The sequence below is a fragment of the Crocodylus siamensis genome, chromosome 7, assembly GCF_052110815.1.
Source record: "Crocodylus siamensis isolate JL-2025a chromosome 7, ASM5211081v1, whole genome shotgun sequence".
Classification (NCBI taxonomy): Eukaryota; Metazoa; Chordata; order Crocodylia; family Crocodylidae; genus Crocodylus; species Crocodylus siamensis.
In genome coordinates, this window is record NC_143401.1 from 51,196,461 (window position 1) to 51,223,622 (window position 27,162).

At 42.9% G+C, this 27,162-nt stretch overlaps 1 protein-coding gene across 5 annotated transcripts in view; it reads right to left on the minus strand.

Annotated features, from left to right (window-relative positions):
- Nucleotides 1-27,162, minus strand: part of CTNNA3 (catenin alpha 3) — a 1,496,635-nt gene that overhangs the window by 167,201 nt on the left and 1,302,272 nt on the right. For all 5 annotated transcript variants that reach the window (XM_090056878.1, XM_090056880.1, XM_090056877.1 and 2 more), the window contains one exon: nt 4,639-4,731. In XM_090056878.1, the coding sequence (XP_089913004.1) occupies nt 4,639-4,731 (93 nt within the window). The remainder of the gene's footprint in view (nt 1-4,638; nt 4,732-27,162) is intronic.

Genomic DNA, 27,162 nt, shown 5'->3' on the forward strand with positions numbered 1-27,162 from the left:
GAGGGATGTAGAAACAGCATATAAGCCTTTTTCTGCAGGCTTTCTGTGCCTTTTGTGAGCTGTTCCTGCCTGAGCAACAGCATCTGAAAGGTACTGGACTGGCTTGGCTTCCTACCTACTCAGTCTCCTGTTACTTTTTATTCTTGGAAAGGATTTGATATAGCTTACTAACTAGAATGCCACTATCTATCCCTATCCAATCCATTTTTTTCCATTTATATTTGTTCTTGGGGTGGGGGGAAGGAATGGGGGGGGCTCCAACACTTCAAAAATAAATACCTCTTTTCCCTGGCAGTATGGTCCATGGTCCATCATTGTTCAGGGAAGCACATACTTTACACACACTCACACACATACATCACAGAAGAAGTCAGATATTATTACAACATAGAAGTCAGACATTCATAAAAAAAGAAGAGATTATATATAGTTATTAATATTATTAGTTATAGTTAGTTACATACAGACTAAAGACAACACAGAAAAGGTCAGATAGAGATTCAGATTAACACAGCACAGAAGTCAAAGAGTTATAGAAGAAGAGATCTGATTACATATAGTTATTAGGCCTATGTGAATAGGGAAGTATTCAGTTTGGATTCAGCCAATTCAGAGGACAGTGATTCAATTTGGAGATTTGGATCACTGTCCTGAATCAACTTGTCTGAATTGGATTCTGAAGATTTGGCGCCAATTCAGAGAGATTCAGAGATTCAGCCATAGACTATAATGGGGAATCACTGAAATACCTATAACTTTGACATTTTTTAGCTGATTTAGATAAACTTGGCAGAGATAGTAGCTTCTTCTGAGAGCCTGAAGCCTGACAAGTTTCAAGGAGATAGATGGAAGAGGTTCTTGGAAACCTCACCTCAAAGTCTTGCAAGAAAAACTTATGTTGTGTGTGTGTTAAGGCAGATTTGGATTAAAACAACTGGGATGGCAGCCCCTCTCAGGGCATGAGGCCTGCCATGTTTCAAGGATATAGGTGCAGGGGTTTCTGGGAAACTTCATCTCAAGCTGCTAACAAGGTCATGTGTGTTAAGGTGCAGCAGGATTAAAAACCCTTCAGTAGGCTGAAGAAGAACCGGCAATTGGTGTGTGCATGTGTGATGTTCCTGGATGGAAGGAATAGTAAAGAAGCCAGAGATTGGCATGCAATGCAGACAAGAAACCCAGTTAGTGAAAATGAAAATGGAGGTGTCAGGGGGTAAGAGATATATTGGGGTTCTGGGGGAAGGGAAAAGTAGCAGAGCAGGTAGAAGTCCAGAGGTACCTGCGGAGTCAGATGTCTCGCAGGTTGTAGTGTGTCATAAATCTAATGTCTATATTGAGTCCATGAGTTTCTGTACCTAGGAGGCTGAGGAAGTGAAGTTCATAGGTCTGGTTCACTGGAGGCCTCATCGGGGACTACTACAATGTCATGTAGGGAACTCAGCAACAGTGAGGGAGCACCTTAACCCACACACAGTGTCAACCATGCCGCAAGTTTTGCTTGTCAGCAGCCTGAGACACAGTTTTCCAGAAACCCCTCCACCTATCTCCTTGAAAGCTGGCAGGATCCATGGCCTCAGCAGGGCCTAACATGCCTGTAGTTATCACCCTGCTGTGCCTTAACACACACACACAATATCACCCATGTTACAAGTTTTGCTTGTTAGCAGCTTGAGGTGAAGTTTCCCAGAAACCCCAGCACCTATCTCCTTGAAACTTGGCAGGCCTCATGATCTCAGAAGTGGCTACAATCCCTGCAATTTTTATCAAAATCAGCTAATAAATGACAAAGGTATAGGTATTTCAGTGATTCCCCATTATAATGTATAGCTGAATTTCTGAATTTCTCCGAATTTGCACCAAATCTTCCAAAGCCAACTTAACTGAATCAATTGGGACAGTGATCCAAATCTCCAAATTTAATCACTGTACTCCAAATCAGCCAAATCTGAATCCAAATCGAATACTTCCCTGTTGGCACAGGCCTAGTCTCCAGTCATCCTCCTTGGGTGCCAATCTCAGCTTGTTAGGGATGTGTAGCTGTCCTTTACATAGAGAGCTACAACTCTGCTCCTTTTTTCAGCATTCTCTCTCCTGTAAAGGTTATAGCCATTTATACCCATAGTCCAGTCATAGGAGTCCCACCTGGTCTCCATTATCCCCATGAGATCATAGTCATTTATGTTTAGAAGAAGGAACAGCTCCTCCTGTTTAATCCCCAAACTCCTGGCATAAGTGTACAGGCAAGTAAGTATGCTGTTGCAGGCCCTAGGCTGTTAAACTTTAGTAAGTTTACTAACTAAAATGACTTTGACAAGCTCAGGAGGCTTGTCAGTAAGGCCCTAAGGAACCATGACCCCAAGGGGAGGGGAGCTCAGGAAGAGTGGTTGCTCGTCAAGGAAGTGATCCTCAATGCACATGCTAATGCTGTCTCAAAGGAAAGGCAACAAAAAGGCACAGCATCCCCCTTGGCTCTCCAAGGAACTATCAGACCTCCTGCAGCTAACACGAAAGGCCTACAAAGGATGGAGGATGGGGTCCACCTCCAAGGAGGAATATTCCACACCGGTCCGGTCCCACAGGGGAGAACCAGGAAAGCCAAGGCTGTGATGGAACTCCAACTAGCTACAAGTATCAAGGACAAAAAAAAGTCCTTTTTTAGATATGTGGGGAGCCAGACAAAAAGCAAAGCCAACATTCGATCCCTGCTAAACTAGATGGGACAACAGACAACCAACACCCAGAAAAAGCTAACCTATTAAATGGGTACTTTGCATCAGTCTTTCATCAGTTCCACGGGATGCCCCTGCCCACTATGGGACAGGGGGGCCTGGGTGAGGGAGATTCCCTGCCCTCCATCAATGCTGATCTCATGAAGGAACACCTTGAGAAGCTGGACACCTTCAAGTCAGCCAGCCCTGACAATCTACACCCCAGGGTACTCAACGAGCTGACTAGCATCATAGCTCAGCTCATGGCACAGATCTTTGAGAATTCCTGGTGCTCTGCTGAAGTGCCTGAAGATTGGAAGGAGGTCAATGTAGTGCCTATCTTCAAGAAAGGGAGGAAAGTGGATCCAGCAAACTACAGGTCCATCAGCTTGACCTCTGTCCCGAGGAAGGTCTCAGAAAAGATTATTAAAGAGACCATTCTTAACAGACTGGCTGATGCCAACATCCTGAGGGATAGCCAGCATGGGTTTGTTGTGGGTAGGTCTTGCTTGACCAATCTTATCTCCTTTTACGACCAGGTGACCTATCACCTGGACAACGGAGAGGAGATTGACATCATATATCTTAACGCAGGCTCAGGGGTGATCTGATGGCCACCTATAAGTTTATCAGGGTGTTCACCAGGATCTGGGGGAATGATTGTTCACCAGAGTGCCCCTAGGTATGACAAGGTCAAATGGTTATAAACTCCAGCAAGACTGTTTCAGGCAGAACATAAGGAAGAATTTATTCACTGTCCAAGCCCCCAAGGTCTGGAATAGCCTGCCACCGGAGGTGGTTCATGCACCTACATTGAATGCCTTCAAGAGAAATTTGGATGCTTATCTTGCTGGGATCCTATGACCCCAGGTGATTTCTGCTCCTTGGGCAGGGGGCTGGACTCAATGATCTTCTGAGGTCCCTTCCAGGCCTAATGTCTATGAAATCTATGAAAGTTTACGTTCTGCAAATATGTATGTAAGAATCTGTCTGACTAATTTGAATTTTCAGTATAAATGTATAAATTAATTGGGTTTTTCTTTTTAGTATACAGAAATGGTACTCGGGCTTTTCATCCCATGGGCCAGATGGATGTTGCCAGATTCCTCCGTGGGCTGAATCTAGCCAATGAGCCTGATATGGCTGCAGGGGGGTGCACAGCAGAACCTGATCCATCAGTCCAGGGTGAGGGGAGTGGCAAGGCAGTGCAGCTTCTATCCACATGCATGGGGATGGGGGAGATGTAATGAAGAGGATCTCAACCAATGTATGGTCTGAGGGGTGGGGGTGAGAGAAGTGTCTCATCCCAATCCTGATGTGCAGAGTGAAGTGGCTCTGATCCAGGCATATAGAGAGGTGGGGGGAGTGTCCTGGTTTTCATCCTGATCCAGATATATGGGGTGTGGCAGGGCAGCTCCAATCCAGATGTGTGTGTGCAGGGAGTAGGGAAGGAGAGAAAGGAGCAGCCCAGGCCCAATCTTGGTGTTGGGGGGTGGGGCAGGGTAGAATTGCTGAAATCTGGACATGCATGTGGGGAATGGAGAGTGCAAGCTGGTTTGATGTGGATGTGTGGATTAGAGGTGGGAGTGTTGCCCAGTCTACTCTCATTGCACAAGCAATAGGCCAAGTGAGGCTGGAGCTGCCTACTTGGAGCTTCCATTGCTCCCTAATTACAAGTTTTCTTACTTGTGGAGGAGCCCTGCAAGTTGGATGTAATGGCTCTGCAGGCTGGATTTGACCCATGGACCAGAGGCTGAGCAGGCCTGATATATACCAATATTGGTTTTATAACCTATGAATGTTTTTTAAAATTTATTAAGAGAACAAAATTGTAGTGATTCACTGATGTTAAAATGTTTCACAGGAATTGCAATACAAGAGCATTTCTTCTGAGCTTCAAACAGCTTTTTAATTATAATAGTCTGATACATACCCTGTCTGTTTTGCCTTCAGTTTGAACACTTGTATGACTCCTTATGTCATGTTCCTCTTCAAGGTCAGAAACATCTTCCAATTCCTCTGGAGTCTAGATGGAGAATGTGAGAAAAAAGTTATTCTTTTTATACTTAGCAACTACAATATTAGTTTACATCAAATATATATTAAAATGAACATTCAAGAAACCAACATAAAACATTTTAAAGGACCAAGTTACATTTTAGAATGGCAGCTATTTGTGTCCATATGTATTCTAGTCTTGTGCTATTCTTACAAGCAAAAGAACCTCTGTGTAATCAGAGATAGATAAGATTTTAGGCATGGTTTTTAGTAATAAAAACATTTTTCACACTTTCTCTTCATGTCATATAAATATCTCTGTATGTATATCCTCCATTTCCACATTAAGAAAAAAAGAGATGCCATCCTGGATCAGGCCAAAGGCTCATTTACTCTGTCACCTGCCAGTGACAGTGACCATCATTAGAGGCTTCAGAATAAAGTGCAAGACATCCTGTAGTAGATAGTTATGAAATAACTGGCTGAAAGGTTTCTTTCTAGCTACCATCAATTAGTGGTTGTCTTATACTTAGAAACATAAGGGTTTAAATCCTTTACTTAATAAAAGGATCATGTCTCCTATAACTCTGGATGTTATTATTAGGTGTAGAAAAGTCCAATACTGTTTTCAGTGTACTACTGAACTTTGGACCTCAGTGTCATCTAATGTCAAAGAGTGCCACAGGTTAATTATGCACTAGAAGAAATAATATTTCTTGTTATCAGTTTTGAATGTGCTGCCTTTCTGTCTTACTGAATATGCCCGATCTTCTGCATTCGGAGAGAGGTCAACTAGGTAACCCCAATTTTGCATTTCTATATATTTCATTATTTTGTATACAGCTGCATGTCCCCCTATTCACATCAACTCTAAAAATGTGTTATTGTTTCAGGTAATCTCCTTTCACATAAAAGTGTTTTCAGGTATCTAGTCATTTTTCTGCAAGCGCCTGAAACTCCCTATCTCTACTATATCCCCTGTCCTTCTTACAATCTTTAAAATATTTATCCTTGCAACACCCCACTCCCCCAAAACTGAGACACAGCAAAGATAAAATGAGAGTGAGATGCTAATACTTCTGTTAGACATGCATATAAAGGTGCAACAGGATCTGATGCATGATCCACAAAATCACACTTCCTGCTATGCCACACGTACACATGCATGGCAGGAGGAATAATGGTAGGATTGAGTATCAGATCTCACCATGCCTTATTGCCAGTACAGGGGAAGTCCAGGATCATGATCCCAGACTCCCCCTGCACCAGTAAGTGGTAAGGTCCTGTGGTTGTGAGCCCTGTCTGCTGATCTGGGGTCCTAAGTGCAGGGGTGCATCATATGACCTTGGGGTTGGAAGCTCATAGCTGAAGGGTCTCTCAGTCCTAGGAATGCACCATGCTCCCCCATGCCTAGGACCCCATCAGCTATGGTCTCCTAATCTGGGAAGCATGAGGTACATCCCCATGGCTGGAAGCTTCATCAACTGATGGGGATCCCAAACACAGGGGCACCCCTGGCCACACGTTCAATTAATGGTGGGATAGGAACCAGCCACAAAGTTATTCCACATTTTTTGTGGAATAACTTTTTGGTTTATACCTTGTTTTATGATGCTATTAATGTCTTTAACATGTTGCAGGGGCCTTAAATACTTTGAGAATCTTAGTTTAAGTGACTTACCAAAAGTCACTTAGTAAGAGTAAGCCCTTGAACCCTAAACTCTTAGCTGTTCAGGCTCAGACAGCATAAATATTAGGCCTGTGTGAAGTGGCTAGTATTTGCTTTGGATTCAGATTTGGCTGATTCGCTGGGCAGTGATTCAATTTGGTGATTCAAATCACTGTCCCAAATCGATTAAGCTGAATCTGATTCAGAGATTTGACACTGCCGAATCAGCTGACTCTCCGAATCAAACAGGTCCCATCCCCACCCGCTCTTCCAGCCCCACCACTTGCTGCCCTGTCTGGCCCCAGCATCCCGGCTCTTAAAAAAGCCCTGCACTCACAGGATCCTGTCAGGCAGTGAGGCGGCCATCTCCACTGCTCCCCACTACCCTACACTGCATGGGGGGCTCTGCCACAGGCCCCCAGAAGCCCCTATGGCTGCTGCAGCAGCCAGTGAGTGCAGAACTTTTTTTATTTTTTAAAGAGCAGGGACACCGGGGCTGGGTAAGGCAGCCATCAACAGGGCTAGGAGAGTGGGTGGGGGATGGAGGTTTGTGGCAGAGCCCCCCACACTGCCAAATCTGGCTGAATCTCCCCCAAATTGAATCAGGATCTGAAGCTTTGCACAACCCTAATAAATATGTCTTTTCACGATGGGGCATCTGCTTTTCCGTTTCTGGACCTGGGTTGGCATTTTATTTGGAAGTCAAAACCATAGGAAAAAAATGGAAAAAAACTGTGCTCAATGTATCTTCCTTTGATTGATAGCCTTTCAGATTCCAACAAATCTGAAATTCTGCTAAGCAATTTGTCACAAGGACATGAAAAAGGAAAAGACTCCCATTCACATTTGAAACAGATGCTGGAACAATGAACGAAAAGTGATAGGACTACTAGTATTACTGGACTGAACTCTACAGTTTCAATCAGAAAGAAATATTGCCATTCTTTGCATATATCCTAAGGTTTGAGAGCATCCTTAAAGTAGAAGTTTTTTTCAGATACCCAAAGAGAAGAGAACATAAGAAAAACTGAAAGTGCTTCATTACTTTTCAAAGCTAAATTCTTAACAATTTCTTTCTGACAATAGAAGTGGCAAGGTGTATATATGTAAGACACCTTTGGTTTTTGAAGGATCATCATTTGATCTTTGTGACAGATTCAGCAAATATGTGTTAGTGTATATGCTATACCTAGGGCACAGTACAGTAATGATGCTACATTAATTAATTCAAAGAATTCACAAGTATACATTGATGCCACTCAGAAAATATCTCAGTGGGTCAAATTTATACCTGTATAGAGTTACTACAAGTATAGTTGATTGTAGGGGAGTGTGGGACCCAAGGAAAATCAGCCTGAGTGGAGCCCCTTTAACATTTTTATATAATTAAAAAGAAGTTCATATAATTAAAAAAAAAACCTCACTACTCATGATCAGTGTTGCGCTGCTCACAATCTGAAATCCCCTGGGAGGGCCTGAGAGGGCCTCAGTGCTCACTGGCTGTGGGACCAGGGCTGGGAGAGCTGGGCAGTGCGGACTGCAGAGCAGAATGGGGGTGGCATCCCTGTCTCTGGTGCTGGCACTGAGAGTGCTGCTGCTGGCTCAGCCTGCCCTGGGGGTCTGCCTGCTGGATGAGGCAGCTGAGGTGCGGGCCACACTGGGCAGGCTGGGAAGGGTTGGTGCTGCCCTGGCTGGGGGGGGGGGGGGGGGCCCTAAGCTGATCCAAGCCACAGTGCCCAGGAGCCTCACAGGGTCAGGCCCAGCTGTGCTGCAGGGCAGGCACTCGGCAGCACCTTTGCCTTAGCCCTCAGAGTCGAGAGTGGGGCACACCTGCTTCTGGCCCATCCCACAGGGCACTGCCAGCCCCTGCCAGAGGCTGGGTCAGTGTGTTCTGTTCCCTTTGGGGGGCTCTGGAGTAGGGGGCTTGTGGGGGACCACGTGGGTCCAGCCCCAACAGCTGGCTCCACTCCAGGTTTCTGACTTTCCTTGCCATGATGTCAAAGCACGGGGCCCTCGAAGTGCAGAGCCCAGGGTGGTCTCCCCAGTTCACCATACCCTGACTACAATTTCTGTATACCCCAATTTCCCACCTATACCTTCAAAGTAGGATGTAAATACAGTGCCTCAGGAATTTATGTTGATCTTCTCAAGGATAGTGAATTTTACATCTCTCTCCCCTCCCATGCAAAATAACCATTAATTGAGTCCCTTGTAGGCAGTCTCTGCAGGGAAGTCAAGAATTAAAAGGGTATGAAAAGCAAACTATCACTTCACTTCACAAAATTATAGTGACTGAGCCCCAAAATGAGCCATAGTCATTCTTGATCCAGTGATATGTTTAATACTGGAAATAATTTCCCCCATTCTAAAGTTAGGAAACTTTAATTTCTTCTCACAGTTGACAGAACATGAGGTACTGGATCCTAAATTCACTAATTATTGTGAACAGAAACACTTGGTAAGTAATTTTAAGATTTTATAAGCATGAATTATTTTCCATCCCTGTAATGACTATATAATTGGACCTGTGGGATTAAGACATTACAGTTTTGTAAGAGAAGGAAACAAAAAAGCACCATTAAAATATTTGAAGCTCAAACATCTTCAAAACACAATTTTTTTCCTGAAAAATATGAGGTGTTTACAAAATACATTATTGGATTGAATAGAAGAAAGATTTTCTTGGCATGTATTGAGGATGATCACATTCACAAGTGAACTATCCAGGTCATCCCAAATGAGTTTCAATATAAACTTTATAACACCCCCAATTCCATCACATTTTCCATATAATTTACAGAAAGTCTATTTCACAAGTGTTTGAGAGATTTTAAATTTTTTATTGGCACTATTTTTCTTCTCTCTCTTCCTGCAAAACCAAATGTCTTAATATTCCAAACCTAACTGTGCAAGCTCTGCAGAGTGAAGGGAAGAGGAAAATAACACTTATTCAAGACAGTTCTGAAATACAATCTGAAATGGCTTTTCTATCCATTAAAGGTTTAATGGTATAACAGCTCAACTTCCCCATTCTTCAGTCTGTTTTAGGAAAACTGGATACAAGTCCAGAGTGAAAGTGAAAATATGGCTTGAGCCCAAGCACCAGTCCCCGCCCCCCCAAATAAATATGATCAACCTTCATTTGGGAGATGCAACTGAGCATTCTTTCCTAGTCTATCTGAATAAAGAAAGCAAAAGTAATGTCTGACAGAATTAATTCCCCATTCAAAACTCAAGCAGCAAATCCGCCTGGAGCAAATCTTTCTGACAACGTTTCTCTGAAATATGCTGTCTTGCCAAATTCTTAATGTTTTGTGGAGGCATATCAGTATTAACGAATTTTTCCTGGTGGGAAGACAAGAGAAATTGCCTCCACCAAGTAGTCTATGGCTGACTAGTTTGAACTGGACTGTGCAGGATGCGTGTTCAAATCCTTGTTCTCTGTCTGATTCAGAGTAACGTGATGGAAAACTTTTCTCTGAATCAGGCAGGGGTGCACTGACATGAATAGTGAACCTACGTCTCCCACATCTTAAGATTGGTTTAAGTTCTATATTATTTACTGATAGCCTTCACTTCCCATATAGATGTGAACAAACACTCCCTTTCTGAAATAAAAAGCTGAAAATTTGATCAAAACATGCACATTTTGAAAATGAACAATAGGCTTTGTTTTCATTCCAATAAAGAATCAAAATAAAATACAAAATGTCTGAAGTTGCCACAAGAGGACTGTAATGCTACGGTAAGCCCTACGTCAGTTGGAGCTAATCTTTTTGGTAGGTGTGCCATAAATTACAGTTTATTGTATTCAGTTCTGATTTATGTCCTTTAATTGTAGTTATGTTAAAATAGAGAGAGTCCTTGCTTAATCAAGTGGCAGGATTTCAAAGGGGGGCTTCCCTATCTAGAACTGCACGTAAGAAAGGACTCGTGTAAATGTTCAACCATGTGTATTAATTTTTTTTTACTTTATTTCTTTTTTGTTTGTGTGTGTGTGTGTGTGTGTGTTAGGTTGCTAGATCAGCTGCAAGTATGATGCAGTATCTATGATGTATCCGCAAAGACATTTCCAATTTAAGGCTTCTTGCTTTCTTCAGTGAATCAAGTTTGTGGAACAGATAATAACATACATGTTTCCTTAATTTGTTATTTTCTGAATAACAATTTTAAAATAAATTGGTGTTACACTGCTGTAGTCAAATGGAGACTGCTAAGTTTCTGAAAATAACATATTAATCAACCAACTGTAATATCATATTTGCTTTCTGGTGCTAAGAAATCCAAGTGTTTTAAAGAGTTTCAGGACAATAGATTGTTTATATCTTATCGGTTTATATTTTATTGCACAGTTCTGTTGTATTATGTTGTCATCTTCATTTATTACCAGTATTTAATATTTGCATTAATACAGTAAGGAAATTCACTAATGACAAATTTGGGAATCAGCGTCAATATTAAGGAGAATTGGAATTTCATACAGGAAAAAAATGAAAAATTTTGAAGGCTGTAATAACAGAAATGGGATTCAATTTAACTCTATAAAGCCCAAGGCAATATACCTAAGGACTAATAACATTTTTTGGTATAAGTTGGAGATCCATTCATTGTAAACAATAAAGGCAGAAGACCTGAATGTATTAACCTATGACATGATGACTGTGGATATATTATTACAGGTTGCCTGCTGCTCTTGAGGGCATATTGCTCAAACACTACCCAACCTAACCACTCTGGTTCTGCACATGCCAAAGCCAAAAATGAGTGATGGAACCGCACTGAGGGGAGGCAAGGAGGACGCTCCCTGTCACTACTCACAAGATCTCTGCCTCCAGCATGCTCAAGAATGGCCACAGAGAAAAGAAGATGGGTTAGGGCCTCAGCATTGCTTTGCCACCTTATTTCCAGGTTGGGCATAGAAGGGCAGAAAATACTTTTTATGCAGTAATTGTTTAAGATATCAAGAGACTGGATGTGATGACACACAAATGAACTCAGGAGGTTCCTTCCAGTCCTGTGCCCTATATGTCTAAGAGACTTCTAAATGGTGATAGTTTGTTTTGTCTGTGTACATTGCTTATTTATTACATCAATACTACAACTAAAATGCCCCCATTTAATTAAGAATATAATTATATTATTACTGGCAAAATGTTGCAAAAGTAATATGTTTCTGTGGAATGATACTAACATTGCATTTTCACAGTTTTTCCTCATGAGACATTTTATCAAAGCTAAAGGCTATAAATTATTATCATATTTATAGTCGAGTCTAGCATGAATGCATTTTATACCTTGCTAACATTATGCTCAAAGCTGCAATAAATCAGTCAGTCATATCTCATATGACGACTTCCAGCATGAACTGCCTTTGGATTTTCATCTAAGTGGAAGGCACTCTTTTGATAACATAACCTGTAAATCTGATTTACAAGTAGCAGCTTGAATATAATAAAGAATAAAAGTGATGGCCAAGTTCAGCATTCAGATCTTTGCATACATTTAAAAAAACAGCCAAATGTTGCTTTGTTTGTTTTTATAATGTAAGCATGAAAAACAGTGTTTGGCTGCTTTTTTAACTATATTATCCACAAATCCATTTAATATAAAAAGGTTTCCTAACAATCAACTGTCCACAGTTTCTTCTAGCATATTTCTCTAAAGTCTTACTCATCAAACTCATCATTGAACAAATAAGAGCTGTAATAAAGAACCTCAATCATATACCAAAGTAAATTCAAAGCCAGTGGTAAATCCCAAGGCAAATGTTATCTGAAAGTTGCCTCTTGTATAAACAGACAAATTGGCACAATTATGTGAGTGAAAGAAGGCATATCCGTCTAGTATCTGGCTTTAAATTCATTTAAAGTTTTATTATGGTTTATTGAGGAGCACAGGAGTAAGAATCTGCAGACTTGTGTTCAAGGTCATCATGGCTTGGACACTTATCTTGGTGGGGTGATATGACCCCAGTTAACTTCCTGCCCCTTCGGCAGAGGCCTGGACCCAATGATCTTGCAAGATCCCTTCCAGCCCTAATGTCTATGAAATCTATGACTAAATAGAGACATTCAAAAAGCCCAAGGCGGAATTGAAGTAAATTACATAGGTTTCTATAAATGTTGTAGTTTAGACCAGTAGCAAATAGAACACATATTCACCCTTTGATGGGAGGGGAAAATCTTAGACTGGTTTCTACCATTTTTAAACACTGTTTGTGTGCCAAACTTCTGTTCTGTTTCAGGTACAGACCATTTTCTGATCACTTATACTGGTAAAAGTGTAATATCTGTACCTGGCTCTGTGTATTACCGATTTGAACCAGCTTCCAATTACTTATACTGTTTATGTGTAATTTCTGTCCCTAGCCCATCTGTTCTAGATGCATATATGTTCTTAGTCATTTGGATTAGGGTGTCAGACACAGCTGGATATAAGAACAACCACTTCCTTTCTTTGCATGTCATTGGGTTTAGAGACTGGTACGTATTAACTTGGAAGAAAAAATGGTAAAGTGAAACAGTGTATTAGGGATACTTCTATGTGATGCAAAGCAGCACCAGCAGAGGTGCCTTGAGTAGCTCTTTGGGATGTGTATGGCTTCATGTAATCCCATAGTTATTAGAGCTGACTCTGAAGCAAGCAGCCAGATAGTAGTGTTCATATGGCACTGTATTTGGACCAATTAGCTCTGCAGAGCAACAGGAATTCTTAGCCCTAGTGCAGTATTGTTTTAACATGGTTATACTGAATCTGGATCCAGAATTACCATTTGAAGGTCTATCTCTGATAACTTCAGAGTGCTGTCTATAGACACACCACAAACAGTCATTTAAGACAGATTCCTACCATCACAGTGGAGCAACTCCACTGCAATGAACAGTTCCTCCAGGTTTATTCAAATCAGAATCTGATACATTCTACTTTACAGACTTACAGATTTAAAGAGGAAACTCCAAACTATTACTTGCTCTATTCTGAACCCTTGCTTTAAAACTAGATTTTGAAACTTTTATTCAGTCCTTCACTCCACAAGTGTTTCCATTAACATAAATGTAACTCCTTCTGTTCAAGATGGGTAATGGGATCAGAATCTGGCCTTATGTAAACATACAGGTTTTGTATAAAATACATATGGCATTATTCACTTATCTTTCTTGGCTGGCTGCAACTCTACTGTTATCACCCTATTAAGTCTTTCCCGAGTTTTATTTTCCTTGAAAATTTTCAAGTAAACATCATTTTCTGCAACAATTTTCACTTAATTTAAAACCCAAGTTGCTATTTTAAAAAATTGAAAAAAATTACTGCAGTTGTTACTAGTAAATGAAGTACTTCTGCTGTAATGGTGTGTGTCTCTCTCCACTCATGCAGCATCATGATGGACCAGTGCGAGGCAACCAATGCATGCTTCCATTCACACAGAGGTACTGCACTACATTAAGAGGTAAACTAGGAATTGTAAAATATATAGTATGGGAAAGTGAGAGGGGAAGAAAAGCTGATGGATAGAGCTACGTGAAAGTAGTTGAGGAAAAGGAAAACAGCTCCAAGAACTCATATCTTGATTTTTTTCTTGAATCTAAACCTAAGGTGGAAAATCTATCCTGCTATAATAGAGATTGCATAGCAAATGCTACTGCATTGATCACAGCTCCTATATTAAATGAAAATAAATAACAAATATAGGCAGAAAATTAGTTTTTAATATAAGAGATCTACTATTTTACTTCTCTTATCAAAGTATACCTGTCTCCTGTGCTAAGCTGACATACATTTTGGTCCATCTGTAGCAAAACACTTAGTTTTTCTTTTTTTTTCTTTTTTTTTCTTGCATCCAGTCCCCTTCCCCAACCATTTCTGACTTTTTCTCTCCCTCTCTATTCCCTATAGATAAGTATAAGTGAGCTAAGACATAGGATAAGCTTTAGCATTTTATTTTGGTAGCAAGTTGTTTTAGTTTTGTTTTTTCTCCTTTTCAAAGAAAGTTCCTGTTATGGATATCCACTGTTTTATATTGTATAATTATTATGTTTATATTGATTTTTACTGTTCTGTATTACTTTTTTACTGATACTATATAATTTAGGCCTACGTCATGTCAAGTTTCCATTTTGTTTGTCAATCTCCATCTTGTGTCCCCTGCCTGGGCATAGCCTATAGTAACTCTCTTGTAACTGTGTGACTCATGACCCTCCTCCCATGTAATCTGGTTCCTAAGTGAATGAGTGATTGACAGACAATTTCAACAGAAATATATTCACCAGTTCACACACATACCACCCATGTATATATACACCACACAGATGAGTTCCTAACTTGGATGGTATGGTGTGCCTGTGTGTGCTTGGGGTACTTGGGATACCTGGGGGTATTGTGTGCATAATATATGAATGAGTGATCCATGTATCGTGGGTGTTGGTAACTGATTTTGTCTAATTTTTGTTGTGCGTAATGTGTATGTGCTTGAATTGGTGATAGGTATGCATGTGCCTAGGCTGATAATCTTGGATGTGTATGTGCCTGAGTTGTTAGTGTGTGTGTGTATGCACCAGATTGATTTGTGTGTTTGTATATGTTCAATTTGTCATACCCTCCGATCTAATAGCGCAATTTTGAGATCCTGAGAGTTTGCCTGATCCCACAGGGAAACACATCGAGCAGGAAGCTTACTAAAAACATTTCATAGGATATTTATATGCCTACAGTGTCAAACTAAATCAGTGAATAATTTTTTTTTTATCAGAAATGGCTATAATGAAAAATGCCACAGACACTAAAGTGAGTTTATCTATTTTATATTTCTTCATGAACTACCTACAATACACATCTATACACCTAAACGTAAGTCTGAAATTTGAAAACAGCAATATCTTTACATTACCAAGAGCTTGCTTTCTCTTTTAGTTCTGTGTATATTTTTAAAAAATAATCTCAAACATCATCTTCACTGTCTGGGTAGTTGTTACCTCCAGAATAACAAAAATGCAGTTTTCTATTCTGAATGCTCAAGCTCAGATAAGAGCTTCCTGCTTTTGCTTTAACCTAGTGAAGTGTATATTTTTTCTTTGTGCAGAGACATACAGTGGGCTTATGTTTGTTTCAGATCTGGTTACAGAGCTAAAACATGCCTTCAATAACAAAGAAAATGTATTTTTTTTTTAAATCCATGTTAGCCTGGCTGTTATTTTAGCAGAAGTGAAAGCTATACATGTTGCTGATTTTGTCTTTTCATTGCCAGCACGGTGTAGAAAATAAACAGTCTTCCACATAAATCTACAAATGAAAGTGTTGTGAATAATCATACTTTTATGCAGAATAAATGGTCGAAGTGTGCAATAGCAGCAGCTTCTATGTTTAAGATATCTATATATGAAGAAAGTATATTTAAGGGCATTTATGATTTTAAAAGTATTTAGGAGCACCAATTTAAGTTTTTAGGATAACTCTTTTTACAATGAACTGTATAACTAAAAAGGGATCCTATCTTCCTTTGATGGAATTTTGAAATTACTTTTTTGTATACTTTTATAGTTTTTCTGTTTCATTAAGATAAAACACAGTGGTAAACTATAAAAACCTATATGTCTGAACACATCTGGAGAGCACTAGACAAATGAAAGCAGCCACTAACTTTCTTCAACTTAGGGTTCTGATGCTGCACTGAGTACAAATGGATCCTTACACTTGTCGGAAACACAAAGGAAGCCAACATAGTTTCACAAAAGTAGTAGGGTCTGCCTATATAGATCCATCCATTCAAGGGTCTAAGACCAAGATATATTAATTTGTGAAATTATATTTAGTTATGCATTGAACATTTCCCCCTTGACCTCCAGACTGATGTTTGCTTTCTAAAAGAAAATACAACATTGTATGCACACATGTGCGCTCACACACATACACACCAAACAGCTGATCTAAGAATTGTGAATTACTTAACTACTCATTCATTGTTAAAAAAAAAAAGTGTGGTAAGGCAACTAAAGGGAAATCCACTTCTGTACATAGAGATTTCAAATTACATTCTTGGCTTCTGTTTTGTACATGGAAGGAAGGTATGTCTCAGTGTCTGATGCATAACAAACACATTTTGATTGGGTTTGTTGAAGATGTTGCAGTTATAATCAGATGTAGGAATGCTTTAGAGTCAGAGAATAAGCACAACAAAGTTAGCTTCATAAGTGGCATAACTCAGATGCCTTCCCAGGAAGGAACAGTATATAAAATGTAAGTCACAAAAAAATTGAAGGAAGAGGAGCCTATGATATTTTAGCCTAGTTGTTAGGACAAATGGCCAGAAAATGGGAAATTAAGGCTCTAGCTCCTCCTCAGCCAAAAGGGATCTCCACCTGTATCTCCCAGTTCCCAACACAGACAAGGCATGACCAAGAGCACCTGCCCACCCCTCTTGTTGAAGTTAGCCCTCCAAAGCCAAGAAGGAAAAAAAATGGATAGGCAACAGAATGTTACTTTCTGCTACCAAATCCAGGAAATTTTCCCTTCCAGGGCAGTGCCTTTCTCAATAAGCTATATTCTCTCTGGCCTGTTCTTCTTCTGATGCCACATATCTTACTCTCTTGGAAGCACATTTGGAACAGGACCAGGGCACCAAAACCAGATCCCTCTCCTTTCTACAAGAGCACACATTTCACTGTGGGCCCTATTACATGTCACACTGTGAGCCGCACAAATGGTTATGGGTGTTAGTGATAGCTCAAGTTTGGAGCAGTCACACTTCAGGACAGCAAGAGCCTGGAGGACTAAAAGATAAGAATCCTGACCTCTCCCATTCTAGGCTTTCCCTTTGCCTCCCAGTTCCCCTTACACGTAGGTCTGCCCCCTGCCCCTTAGGGTTCCTCTCTGCTGCCTGCCTCCCACTGCCCCCAGGGCATTACTTACTTATGGATTCCCCACTGTCTGTCCCAGGGGAGCAGGCAGGGAAGGGTTAATGTGGCTGCCCAGCTGCCACTGCTGCCAGGCTACAGCTCTTCTAACCCAGAGAGCAGTGATGGTGGCACAAGTGGGGCAGGTAAGTAAAGTGTTCCCTGCCTGCTTCCCTGGGAACAAACAGTATGGGCAGCACAAGCAGTGGAATAGGGTAACGGGGAATGAGCAGGGATCTGGATGCCAGGGAGGGCAGAGAGTGCAGAGGACCCAACCCAGGCCAGTAGGGAAGGCAGGCAGGTGCAGTATTGCACTAAGGTGTAGCCTAAAGTGGCTGAACTTTAGGGCAACATGAACTAGGTAACACATATCAGAGATTATCCTACCCTGCAGTGGTGTAAATTTGAGCTGCATAATAAGTTTTTAAAACTGGTTTCAGGGGTTAACATGCAGGCAGTCCAGGAGTTAAAAGCTCCCAAAATTACTTTAACAAGGTGCTGAACCACACTCCCTCTGGTGCCACACCTCTAAATAATAGGGCCTACAACCTGGTTTCTGATTTCCTGGACAATTGTCATGACCACTGATCTGCTGGGCTAAAAGGTGGGAGGGCTAAAAGGTGGGAGGAGAGATGTTTCCTCCTGAATCAAACAGCTGCTAATCATAGTTTTCCTGCTACTGACATTTAAGGAACTTACACAGCTCCTTGCACCTAACTAAGCACTATAGGATTGTTGGAATGCAAGTGGCTATAACGATTCCTACTGCACATGCTCAGAAGAACCAGCTAAGTTCCACACAGAAAGATAGGATACAAAATGTGTCTAAAAATGCAATTTATATCACTAATCTTACTTATCCATCCTCAAGGGAAGCTGGATTTGGGCCTCTGTGATCAACCAGCAAACAAATTTAAGTGCTAATTACTCCCTTGTCCTACCCTGCCCTCCCTAGCATCCTCTATTTGAGGATCCAATCCAGTAAATAATGCTTTTAAAGTTCCTTTAAGCACACACTTAAGTGCCTTGTGGTATTAGAGTCCTTGCCTCTCAAAACATTGTCTAGTTCTATAAAATCAATACTACCATGTCCAAACTCATATTTAAGATACATTGTTTAGAATAGGGGTGGCAACCTATGGCTCATGGGCCAGATCTAGCCTGTAAAACCAGTGAATCTAGTGTTTGGGTGTGGTGCTCCAGAGTCATATGGTGGCAGGCGGCTCTAGCTGTGAGCACTCTCCCTGTGCTGCCAGTGGGGACAAGTACCAGCTGTAAGTCGGTCTTAGCACTCAGCTCTCTGCCTGCCCACCTCCAGTTTACTTACATCTGGTAAAAGTTGTTTATCCCTGATTTAGAAAGCCAAATGAGAGCAAGCAGACTTAGTAGAATATATATAACATAATGTGGCTACAACCAGATTACTCCAACACTAGAATTCAAGAGCTGAATGTTTGTCCATGGAAGAGACCAACAATTGCTATGGACCTTCTACGGGGACCAGTACTATTAAAAGAGGGGAAACTATCCTGAGGGCATAGCTATAAGCACAATGAAATGTTCAGATTCAGAACATGCATGTAGTCCTAACCACAATATAATTTGATTTCCCATCACATGGTAGCAAGATAATAAGATGGCACAAGATGGCTGCATTACCATCTTCGTACTAGAGTGGTGTAAAACCTGGTACCATATTTATACATATGCATCTTTTAGCATTGCTGATAAAATTCTATTTAAATATGAATTAAACTGTGGACTCAGTACTTCCTTTCATGTAGATTGTATGAAATGAGGGAACGGACCTCAGTCAGTTTTGGCCACTGAACATTCACTATTCAATTAACCAAATTTCAATTTACCTTATAGCCAACACTAAAAGAAATTAAAATCAAAAGCCATGTAAATTCCTCTAAGATTAAAGAGGACATCTTTGGACATGTGTTTGGCCTAGATACAACATAAAAATTCAGTCATAAACATATGCCTAACCCAGCATTATACAGTGTATCTTAATACATCATTAATAAGCACAGTTACATGGGTTTAAGAAAACACTCCAAGTGGAAACAATTAAAAGTGAGGTTCTGAATGGGAGAAAGATACACAACAACTTTCAGTATCTACTACCATTTTGCACTACATGATTTCTTATTCTGAACTGCTTTTTGAACTTCTGTCTCCCTTGGTAACCTACAGGAATCTGAGATGATATGCTTAAAGAGCTTATTTCATCAGACACATACACACTGAAGACATATACCTTTTCCTCGACTCTGGGCATCAAACCAATTTATCACCACAGACTTATTAATAAAGCAAATGCCTTTTATTGCATTGTATACAAACAATAGCCAGACAGTCATAAACTTCCCCAGAACTATAACAATAAATAAAACCTTCTGCAAAGTTTTATTCCAAACAGGATGAGGCTTTCACGCGTGGCCAACACTCTGGCATTCTATCCACACAATCCTATGTTCAACATTTATGACTATTGTTGAGAGCAGACTTCTACGTTTTAGCATATGTTCATCACAAGTACTACCAAACTGAAGAAACTCTTGGTAATTGTAGCTAATTGTTGTAGCTTAGATTCCAAACGGAAATACATTTCTGATTTTTAACTATTAGGAAGCTCCCAGGCCCTTAACATGAATCCAGCCACACTTCATCATTCTGTAACTAATAATCATGAGTGCACCACATCAACTGCCAGTTCAGCTGGAACTACTTCATTAAACACATAAAAAATGTCTTTTGGAGTTACAGTTCTTGATGTTTGTGTAAATTCCCTTTTTTTGTAATGTTATAACCATTAAAGAACAACCTGTCACAGGTATTAAACTAAAAATCCTAATTTTACTACAGGTGGACTGATATATCGGTTCATACAATATTGGCACCAATAAAAGGAAACTTGACATTATCAGCTTTTTTGGCCGATGTGGTTGATAATGTAACCAATAAATGCTGCATGCATGTGCATAGCCACAGCACGCACGCAACCAAGAATGCAGCCTGGAAAGCAGCATCCAGCCAGTAAGTCTGTGGGAGGGAAGGAGCATAGGGGAGGGAAGAAGTGGGGGGGGAAGATCAAGGCCCCCATGGTGAGGGAGGGAGTAGGGCTGGGGCACAGGCGGGGTGCAGGACGCAGTCACAGACAATTCATCTGGGAGGCACAGGAGACAAGGAAAGGTGCACCCCAGGGGATGCATGGTGGGCATGTGCCCCCCAGATTTGTGTGCAGGGCAAGGGCGGGCTGCCCACTGTGGGCTATGGGATGGGTTCCCCACAAGCCCCCCACAACCCCACCTCCCAGTGCCACTGCTGCCCACCCTGAGTGCAGCCCTGGCCCAGCCCCCACCAAGAAGAGATCAGAGAAGCCCCTGGCCCCAAGCCCACAGCAGGCAGTGCACCCTTACCCCACCTACAAATCCAAGGGCACCACATGCCTCCATTGCCTCCCCCAGGGGTGCACACAGCAGCGGGAGCCACCCCCCTGTGTCACAGCCCCACTCCCTCCCTCACTGTGGGAGCCTTCATCTGCCCTGGTGGAAGCCCCCATGGCTGCCCTGCCCAGCCCATCCTCCACCCAGCCCAGCCTCCTGGCACTTAAAAAAAAAAGGCCTCATACTTACCAACTCTGGCAGTGGTGATTGGGGGTCTCTGAGGGCTCATGGCAGAGCCCCCTGTGGAGCATGGGGCAGCGGGGATCACCCCCCTCTGGAACCCATATGGCAGCTGCCCCACGATACAAGCACAGCGTGTCTCAGTCACGCATAGCCCAGCAGCACTGAACCCCAGCAGCCCCAGCTCCCAGACAGTCTGTAATGCCTTGCTGAAGTTCACTGTACCTGCACCATGGGGCAGCTGCAGTGCAGGTGCCAGGAAGGGGGGGGCAATCTCCATTGTCCCCACTACCACCCACAGTCCTGCGATGTGCAGGGGGACTCTGCCACAAGCACCCAGAGGCCCCTGATCGCTGCTGCCAGAGCCAGTGAGTGCAGAGCTTTTTTCTTCTTTTCAAGCTCTGCAGTCACCGGGTGTAAGCGTGGTGATTAGGGCCTCTGGGTACTCATGGCAAAGACCCCTCATGCAGAGCAGGGCAGTGAGGGGCAGCAGGGATTGTGCCCCCCACCTGGCACCTACACCGCAGCTGTTTCATTGTGCTGGTGTAGCATGGTTCAGCAGGGTGCCGCACCTGTCTGGGATCTGGGGTGGATCCACTTGTCAGCTGGAGCCCAGCAACACTCAGCCCCAGTGGCCCCAGTGGCTCCAGCTCCCAGGCAGTGTACGGTACCCTGCTGAGCAATCCTGAGCCCACTCCATGGGGCAGCTGTCACGTGGGTGCCAGGTGAGTGGGGGCAATCCTCGCTGCCCCCCATTGCCCCATGCTGTCTGTGGGTACCTTGCCATGAGCCCTCAGAGTCCCTGATCACTGTTGCTGCAGACAGTGAGTACAATGCTTTTATTTATAATTTTTAAAGTACCAGGACTATACTGGGCCAGGCAGGGGATGGGGCCAGGCAGGGCAGCCGTTGGGGCTTCTCCTGTGATTCCCCCACCCAGGGAGAGGCAGACACAGCCAGAGGAACTGTTGGAAAACCTGCAGTCACTCTTCCCAGCCAGAGAAGCCATTGGAAAACCTGTGCCTTACTCTTCCCAGCCCATCTGAATCACTGAATCTCTCTGAATTTGCACCAAATCTTCTGAAGCTAATTTGGCCAAATCAATTAAGGACAGTGATCTGAATCTCTGAAATGAATCACTGTCTTCCTAAGTGGCTGAATCTTAATCCAAATCAACTACCCTATTTGCACAGGCCTATTAATAATCCACCATCGGTATCAACCAAAAAATCTTTATCAATCCACACCTAACTGATGCTAATACATTTATAATGTTTGAAAAAAATATTCAAATTTGTAAAATCTTTTACTTCCTTATTTCATAACCCAAAATTCTCTGAAATGTGAATCAAAGATTTTTTTCCCCTTCTTCCCTAGCACATTCACTTCTCCTGGGAAGTTTCACCTTCGTAAGTTTTTTATTAAGTAGCATGGCAGCCAAGTCTTACTAAGCTAGCAAGGGAAGGAAGAAAGGAAGAAATCAAACACAAGAAGAATGTATGGGTTTGTTTAAGCACATATATACTCACATGCTGCATGAGTTTAGACAAAAATGAATAATACTATGTTAAAGAGATAAGCATGGTCCTCAGTATTTGGGGAATCTATGTGCAATATATTCATTCTCTTTGAGATGGTGAACTTTCTGTATGTTTAAACCCTTAACACTACCACCCTATTCAGGTATGGACACTTAGACATGACTCTCCATTTCTTTACCACAAGGAGTATGAAGCAAGGTTAAAGATAATTGACTTCTTTTGAAACTGTCCAAACAGAATAATGGGATGGCTGCAAACTAGGCAAAGCCACATTTGTACAGATTGACTGCTGGCAGATAGGGTTTTAAGGAATAGAAAATCCTTAAACAGCTACAGAAAGACAGTGGTATCAGAAAGCATAAGAGATGTGAAGCTGATCAGGGCCTATGAAAGACCTAAAAAGAGGTATCTTCCTTGAGCCAAAAGGAATCTCTAGAACAGTCAGAGCTGATCACCACTGACTATAAGAAACAAAGAAAAATTATGTAATTCAGAGGAAAGGTTAAAAAAGTCAAAGTGCCCAACTGGATGTGTGTAAAAGAATGAGCCTAGAAGTGCTGGATTGTGTTTTGCACCTTCAGAAGACATACCAGATGGAAAGGCTCTATTCAGGAAATGTGCTAGAGAAATTGAAGTCAAACAACATAGGAACCTACTTAGACCAACAGAAACTTAAATGTACAGAGGCCCAACATGTGGGACCAAACACAGAAACCTGGTGAGTGACCTGAAGGAGCTTGATCAGGGCAGTGACATATATAAAGACAATTCAACAATGCCTAAAATGAGATTTCTATGAGGAAATGTTAACATGTCCATGGATTTAAATGTGCAGAGAAACTAGGAAGGGAGAAGTTTCTCATACATGGTTTTCCTCCTCCCCTTCTCTCTCCATTCTTCTTCATACTGGCAGGGGAAAAAACTGAGAGGGAAGGAGCTGTTAACAGATATTGTTCCTTCTTTTCTGCATCTCTACCCACCCCCCTCCTTTCCTCCCCCACCCCACACACACTGGGAACTGGCACTGACTTCTGAAAGAGGAATCTTTAATGGTCACTATGTTGTCTATAGCTGTCTTTGTGATGTTCATCCCACTTCAGTTAGGTGGCCATCAATGCCACTCAAGTTCATTGCCCATTTAATGCCTTGCCCTTAAAACAACAGTGGCAATAAAAAGGGATGAGGACCTAACATGCCTGGTCTCATGTCCAGAACTCAAAATAAACCATCTCATTAGTTCACTCCCCTCCTGCACTCACAGCCCTGGGAGCAGGGATTGACACCTGGCTGGACACTTATTAATCCCCACTGGCATGCCTGCCCTGCATCCCTTTCCCCACCCCTGCCCCTAGCCTATGTTGGACATGACCACACAAGAGCATGAGTTCAGTTCATAGTGTTTAATCAGATATGGTTCATCAGTTTACAATCCATCACTCTTAGTGTGGAGTATGAAGATGTGGCCTGCCAGCAGGTCTCAGATAGGCAGGGCCAGGTGCCTGGTTTCCATTTGCAGGCATGGCTCCTGCAGGATCTGGGGGCTACTCCAACTCCTTTGGCAGGGGCAGAGTCTTGGGAAAAGCCTCCCCTTGGCTGTGAAGCTGTTGTGCAGGAGGCTTGCAGAGGTCACCAATTAGGGATTCTGAGCTCAATAGCATCCATGAATGTTCTTAGGCACCTCTGGTGAGCCTTAAGATGATCAAAAGCACACACCACAGCCATCCTGCAGCTGTTGAGCTTAAATTTCAACAACTTCTTCTGAACATCCAGGAATCCAGGCAATGGTTTAATTAGCAAACCTATGCATGATCTCCTGTGGGTTGGCAAGGTGTATGATGCATGGAGCCATCACACATTGGATCACAAGGCTCAAACCGCCCATGCTGCCTCTTCAGCCATAGATTTGTCCATGGCAAAATGGTTGATCACAGAATGGAGGCTGTCTGGGACCACAAGTTTCCATATAGTGAGGACAACACACTTTACCATGGACAAGGGAGCCGTCATCACTGTTGTCCACCAAACTCTGGGTGGGGCAAGCTTGGTGCAGTTGTCTATGAAGGAGCCCTGGATATGTGGAAGCTCATGAATCACTTCTTACCATTCCAGGTGGCCATGATGATTCACTTATATCAGTCATTGCTCATCTTGATGGCACAGAAATGCCATTGCACAGTTTGGAGCTGTTCCCATGTCTGCCTGGTCACATAGCGATGACCTGCAGCCAGAAGAACTTCATGGTAGCAGATGATATTGTGGACCAGGATCTGGACACAGCCATAGACTCTCCATTCTTTGTCAGAAAGCACACAGGGTTGTCTCCCTCAAGTACTGCTCCATCATTTTCAGTGCAAATAAAAGATGCAGCAGGGCCCCACAACATTTATCTTTTCTGCTCAGTCTCCCTCACAAATTCACAACTCTGGGCCAGCAAGGTCTGGAAGGTGATGACCAAGTATGGATCCAGAGCCTGCATCCAGATGTACACGGGTGTGTGCCTGTGTGGCGGAGCACCTTTGAGGTGCTTGCCATGTGGCAGGGGTTGCAGTAGGCTGGGGCAGAGCCCAGCATAGAAGGCAGCCAAGTGAAGCCCCCCACAGATCTCATTCCTATGGGGGAGGTGTGTGGCAGAGCACCTCTGGGGGTGCTCACCACTTCAGGGCTTTGGAGGAGCAGCAGAAGAAACTTCCCCCAGGTACCATTTTAAGGGGGGAGGTGTGTAGCAGGGCAAAGTAGTTGCCTGCCACTTCAAGGGCCTTTGCCAAGCTGTCAGCAGGTGCTTGATTGTGACAGCCATTTTTCTGGACTTACCAGAGCCAGAACTTGCCCCTCTCTCTCAGGATGAGCCCACTTTCCTTGGCCTCTGGCCCAAATTATGGCCTCAGGCATCTGAAGACCTACCTTGGCCTACTCCCTTCACATGCAGGCCTCCCCCATCACGGGGGCTCCTCCACACTGCCGCCTTCGCTCGGGGCTCCACATCTCTGGCCCCCCCACTTGGGGCCACAGGGCTTCCCTCCCAAGTGGGCTCAGGTGGCTGTAGCTGTGCCTGGCCCCAGCTACTTTTCCACAGGGTCTTGTACCTCACAGGGCTCAGGTGGCCATAGTCATGCCTGGCCCCTGCTACTCCCTCCTTGGAGTCTTGCACCCCAGAGGGCTCAGGTGGCCATGGCCATACCTGGTCCCCACTCTCTCTCTCCTCGGGGTCTCTCAGGGTCTTGCACCCCACAGGACTCAGGTGGCTGCAGCCATGCCTGGCCCCTAACTACCTCCAGTGTTATGGAAACCCACGCAAAGGTGAGGGCTAGGGTTAAGGCACGCTTTCTCGTCTTTCACCAGGGTGATGACTGGCCTGGCATTTCCTGGGGGCTCCTGCACCAGTGAGAGCCCCACCAGGCCACCCACTCCTGGCACAGTGCAGTTGTAGGTCATGCCCAGGACCAGGAGCCTTCTAACCATACCCTAAGATGTTATGGAGCCTTGCAGCCTATGTGGAACTTGTTATAGCTATTTGCTCAATGCAAGTTGTTTCCCAGCCATCTAATAGCCAAGTGGTATAATAGTGCCTTCTGGTCTTGTGTCTGGTCCTTACTATGGAGCCAGTTAACTAAATAGTAAATTCCAGGGAAAATTCCTCCATAGTAACTGTGCCATGTGCTCATGCACAAACTCTGTTAGAAAGCAGAAGATCCTTTAAAGCTTGACTTAGTGTCTGACCTCTATAAGTCACACTGATAGGACAGTGTGGACTAACCTCAGGCTCATCACCAGTGTTATACTCATTCTAAGGATAAATCAAGTACTTCACAACTTCAACATCTGTTGCAGACTTTTAAAAAAAGTCTTAAACTCATAAAACTTAACAGGACAGCAGCAAGGATCTGTGCTTCAGTTGAACGTGCATTTTAAAACAAACTAGGTAAACTATGGTCATGTCCAGATGTGCAGGAACATGCAGTTTGTGGCACAACAAACCTCTATTTTGTGCCAAAAAAATTCATATGTGGAAAGTTAAAATGTGACCCCCACTGAAAATGTGCAGTGTGGGGGGAACACTTGCTACCATGATTTCCCAGTAACAAAACAAACAAACAAACAAACAAAAGTGCCAGGTAAAAAAAAGCAGTTTAGGGCATATGGGAAAAAAAGCATGCATCAAAACAAACAGAGGTTTGGTCTGCCAAGGAGATGCTGTGAATGCCTGCCAGAGCACCTCTGCTGCACCATTGGTGCCCGCTCTGCTCCAGCATGCTGGGAGCGAGGACGAGCTGGACAAGTGCAGTAGCAGGACAATGTGTCCCACAACACAGTGCACGTGCAGAGTAGTGCACTGAGGCACAAAGTAGCACAAATTTGTGCCACTACTGTTTGTGCTTCTGTTATCATTGTCATTGTTCTTTGTTTCTGTGGAATTATAAAAGATACTACACAGAGGGTGCATCTACATGAGATGCTACAATTCAGGAGCAATGAGATACTGCACTGTAGCCTGTAGCTACTGCACAGTAGCGTTGCCAGGCACTAACCATGATGTGACACTACTGCGCAGTAGTAATGAGCTACTGCACAATAGTGTCAGGAAAAAAACATGCAGTAACTGTATTGCGCAGTAACACTGGTTAGTTTTAGTTTATCTGCATAAGCAAGTACTAAATGACTGTGTAGTGACAACTGTACCACATGCCACACAGCCACGCTCGTCTAGACACAGACAGGAGCAATACTCAG